Source organism: Serinus canaria, chromosome 1 (genome assembly GCF_022539315.1).
Source record: "Serinus canaria isolate serCan28SL12 chromosome 1, serCan2020, whole genome shotgun sequence".
Lineage (NCBI taxonomy): Eukaryota > Metazoa > Chordata > Aves > Passeriformes > Fringillidae > Serinus > Serinus canaria.
In genome coordinates this window covers 28,587,437-28,591,145 of record NC_066313.1, presented here as the reverse complement: position 1 = coordinate 28,591,145, position 3,709 = coordinate 28,587,437, and the positions used below count along the sequence as shown (strand labels likewise).

Here is a 3,709-nt window from a genome sequence, read left to right as displayed (position 1 = left end):
GGGAAGCAGTTTATTCTCCCCGAGTGGGCTGTAGGCCCTAACTTCAAATCCTTGAGACCTGTAAAGCTCTTTTACAGCTGCAGTGCTTTTGTCTCCTTTTGAATTTGACCCGGTGATTCCCATCCCTCCCTGCTGAGTTAAAAAAAAAAAAAAAAAGTAAATTTTTTATTTTAAGATATCACTTTTTAGAAAGTCTTAAATGGCTGGGGAAAGAAGCTTGGAAAATGTACCGAACAGGAGTGCCTGTCTCAGCCTTGGGCAAGCCGCTGGGGGAAGCAGCCTGGCTTTCTTTGAGCCCTCTTCCCTGCCATACAGACACGGCTCCGTGGGGCCATCCCCCTGCCCCCCGTCGGGATTCACTCGCGGCGAGGTGCAGGGCTTATCTCTTGGCAATGATGGTTGCGATCTGCAATGCAGACGCACAAAGTCTCCTCATGCCCCGCGGCGGGTTCCGGGGCCATTCTCTCTGTTTGGGTGGAGAACTGTGAAATGTGGGGGTTGGGGTGTCTGCCAAGCTCCGTCCAACTCACCGGGCGACTCCGCTCGGACCTGCTGCCCCGGGGGGCGAGCAAGGGCCTCCTTCCCACTCCCCAGCAGGGAGTCATGTACTCATCCCCGCCGTGGCATCTACCAGCCAATTTGGCAAGCGCAGTCCGGTGTCCCAGCCCACCCCGGTCCCTGAATACCCTCGAAGTCCCTTCCCCCTAATCAACCAACTTTTAACATGACAATGGCCGTGACAATACCCTCCAGCCAAGGCCAGGCTGGGGCGGACTTAAAGCATCCCCCCCATCTCCCCCCAAAGGAGTGCCTGTCCGCGGGCTGCCGGCAGTCTCGGCGGTCACCTCGACTGATGCTTGGGGCAGGGGGACCCGGCCCGGCCATGAGCGCCCACCTAGCCACGCCGCAATACGTGCTCTACCCCGGCGCGGCCAGGTACGGGGACTATTACTGGTTCTCCGCAGGCGGCATGGACAGCGCGCCCACCGAGGAGGCTCCGGCGCTGGAGGCGCTCCCGCTGCCCGCGGCCAAGACGCCCAGTCCCTCAGGTACGTGGCCGGCCGGCCGAGCAATCGGGCTCTCCTGGCCTGGGAGGAGGAGTGGCCGTGTGCCCCGGGGCTGGGAGGCGATGCCGATGCTGCGGGCGGGAGCCTGGTGCCATCGTGGCCGCTCTGCCCACACGGGACGGGCCAAAGGGCCGCGTCGGTTCCGCTGCCATGAGGCGACCTGTGCTCCGCTGCCCACGGCTGCGAGCCCCGGCGGGTCCCCAGGGCACCCGCAATCTCAAATTCCCCCGATAAACTGGACTTTCAAGGTTTTTTGAGTCTTCCCTATCTTGTTTTGCTAACCGCAGTTCTCTTTTCTCCTCAGTTGACTCTCCAGCTTCCTCCAGTTCCGGGACACTCACCCAGTACCACACCCCCGACTCCGCCACCAGTCCCACCACAGTGGGGAGCCCGTCTCCCCACTCCTCTCTCCAGAAGGTCAAGGCGCAAGGCAAGGGTGTGGTGAAGACGGGCAAGAGCCGCACAGCCTTCTCGCAGGAGCAGCTGAAAGCCCTGCACCAGCGCTTCCAGAGCCAGAAGTACCTCAGCCCCCAGCAGATCCGGGAGCTAGCTGCTGCCCTTCAGCTCACCTACAAGCAGGTGAACATCTTGCTTTGAGTAGCACCTGAGTCGGGGTGTTTTTTTTTTTTTTTTGGTTTTTTTTTTTTTTGGTTTTTTTTTGTTTTGTTTTTGTGTTGTTTTGTTGGTTTTTTTGTTTTGTTTTGGTTTTTTTTTGTGGTTTTCATTTTTCTTGGACCCCAGAGGGAAGTTTTCATTATCATGTAAGTGTTACCTCTTACGTGAGAGAGCAGAGGGTGTAAAAATCTATGACTCAGTCTTTGGTTCCAGTGCTATCCATCCACTGCGTGCAGGTGTTTGAAAGGCCCTGCAGAGCAGCAAAGGGCTGTGCAGAGTCAGATTAGTGTTCTGCACGGACGTGTGTTGTCTCTGAATGTAGAAAAAGACCTACACTGCCGTGCAAGCTAGAGGGAGGGTCCTTGTCCCAGCAGCTGCTTGTGTCTGGCTAAAGGAGCGACTCACTCCTGAGCCCTGACCGTGGCACAGCAGTGAGATGGTGCTGTATACCACCCGATTTCTGCAGTTGCCTTGGCCTGTGCTTTAGGTAGGGTTTTTAATGTCAGAAAAGATACGGTGGTGACCTGAGGAATAGGAATGTTAGTTTTTATGTCTCAGCTCTATTTTACAGCCACCTGCATCTGCTGCACGTTGTTAGGCGCTGAAATGATTTATAGTATTAGAAGTCAGAAACTGGATTGTAGCAGAAGTAAGGATGTGTAGCTTTTAAAAATTAATTTCTAAAAAAAAGTTTAAAAATTTAAGCTTTTAAAAATTAATTTCTAATTTATGTCCTTTCTGCATCACTTTTAGGTGAAAACATGGTTTCAGAATCAACGGATGAAATTTAAGCGTTGCCAAAAGGAGAGCCAGTGGATGGATAAAGGGATGTATTTACCACAGGTGAGTAAACTCCCCCATCACCCCTAGTCATGGCTCCTCCAGTCTGCGGGGAGAAGTTTATCATGTCCAACCTGGACATGATTCAAACAAGCCACAGGACTCAATATTACCAAGCCAGTTGTATTCCTTGTAACAGAGCTTACAATGGCACCTCTTCTAAACTGGTTTTCCCCCCCAGCGTGGTTGTTTCTGGACACGTTGAGCTGGAGATTACTAACCGGTCATCTCTGCTATTACTGGTCTCTTGGGAGGACAATGGGCCTGAAAAAGGCGCTATTGTTCGGCTTGGAGGGAGGGCTGGGGGAGAAAAGAGGACCCATCCAAAAGAATGAGTCGTTGGTGTGGTTCTGCACTGCTGAACGACTTTCTTTGTCTCCTAGAATGGGGTTCATCAGCCTGCATACCTGGATATAGCACCCACATTCCACCAGGTCTTCCCTGCCGGTTCCAGCAGGAACTTTCAGGCTGTGTCCAACGTGCACCAGGCTTACAGCAGCGGACAGACTTATGGAAATGGGCAGAACCTGTACTCAATCCCATCTGTGGAGGATGAGGGGCTCTTTGGAAAAGGTGGGACAAGCTGCAATACCCAGCAAACCATGGGTTTATTAAGCCAGCAAATGAACTTCTATCACAGCTACTTTGACAATATAGATTATGTCAGCTTGGAGGTTGAAGACACTTTCAACTTCCAGAGCACCTCTGACACTGTCACACCATTTTCGAGCTCTCCTATACAGAATCAATGCCAGTTACCTTGGCATCCCATGGGGACCCAGAGTGGGTATGAGTCTCAGGTTTGAAGGTTTTTTTTCCTCCCACCTCTTATGTTCACCCATGGGATTTCCAGGGTTTTGAAGTCATGTTCTATTTGTTTTTCTTGCCCCTCCTCCACTACTGGTGTTGTAACTAACGGGTTGGGGGGGGGGGGCTCAGGACCCTGCTGCCTGGAGCTAGTTTCCTATGTAAGTGTGCCTGTCTGTTCATAGCTAACCCTTGGCAAAGATGCTTTGGGTATTGAAGAGTTCAAACCTCATTCATTGAGGCCAGTGTGCAATGTTGTAGCTGTGAACAGTTTGATCTGTTTGTTGTCCAAGTCTCACCTTCTTTGCTGCCTATCTAGCAGGTGATCTCTGATCCTTGCCCTGTGTGTCTTGCAGCAGAGCTTCCACTGCAAAGGAGGT

At 52.4% G+C, this 3,709-nt stretch overlaps 1 protein-coding gene across 1 annotated transcript; it reads left to right on the top strand.

The window, feature by feature from the left end:
- Window positions 1-883: 883 nt before the first annotated feature.
- LOC103812484 (homeobox protein NANOG-like) lies at window positions 884-3,442 on the top strand. The gene is made up of 4 exons (XM_009085554.4): window positions 884-1,049; window positions 1,372-1,646; window positions 2,436-2,525; window positions 2,906-3,442. The coding sequence occupies exons 1-4, from the start codon at window positions 884-886 to the stop codon at window positions 3,326-3,328; spliced, it is 954 nt and encodes a 317-aa protein (XP_009083802.3). The 3' UTR covers window positions 3,329-3,442.
- Window positions 3,443-3,709: the final 267 nt, after the last annotated feature.

Bases quoted from the DNA above. Each gene is read 5' to 3' on its own strand.
- LOC103812484 (XM_009085554.4), top strand. From the start codon at position 884: ATGAGCGCCCACCTAGCCACGCCGCAATACGTGCTCTACCCCGGCGCG. The intron at 1,050-1,371 runs GTACGTGGCCGG...TTTTCTCCTCAG, and splicing joins CAAGACGCCCAGTCCCTCAG to TTGACTCTCCAGCTTCCTCC. The intron at 1,647-2,435 runs GTGAACATCTTG...CATCACTTTTAG, and splicing joins TTCAGCTCACCTACAAGCAG to GTGAAAACATGGTTTCAGAA.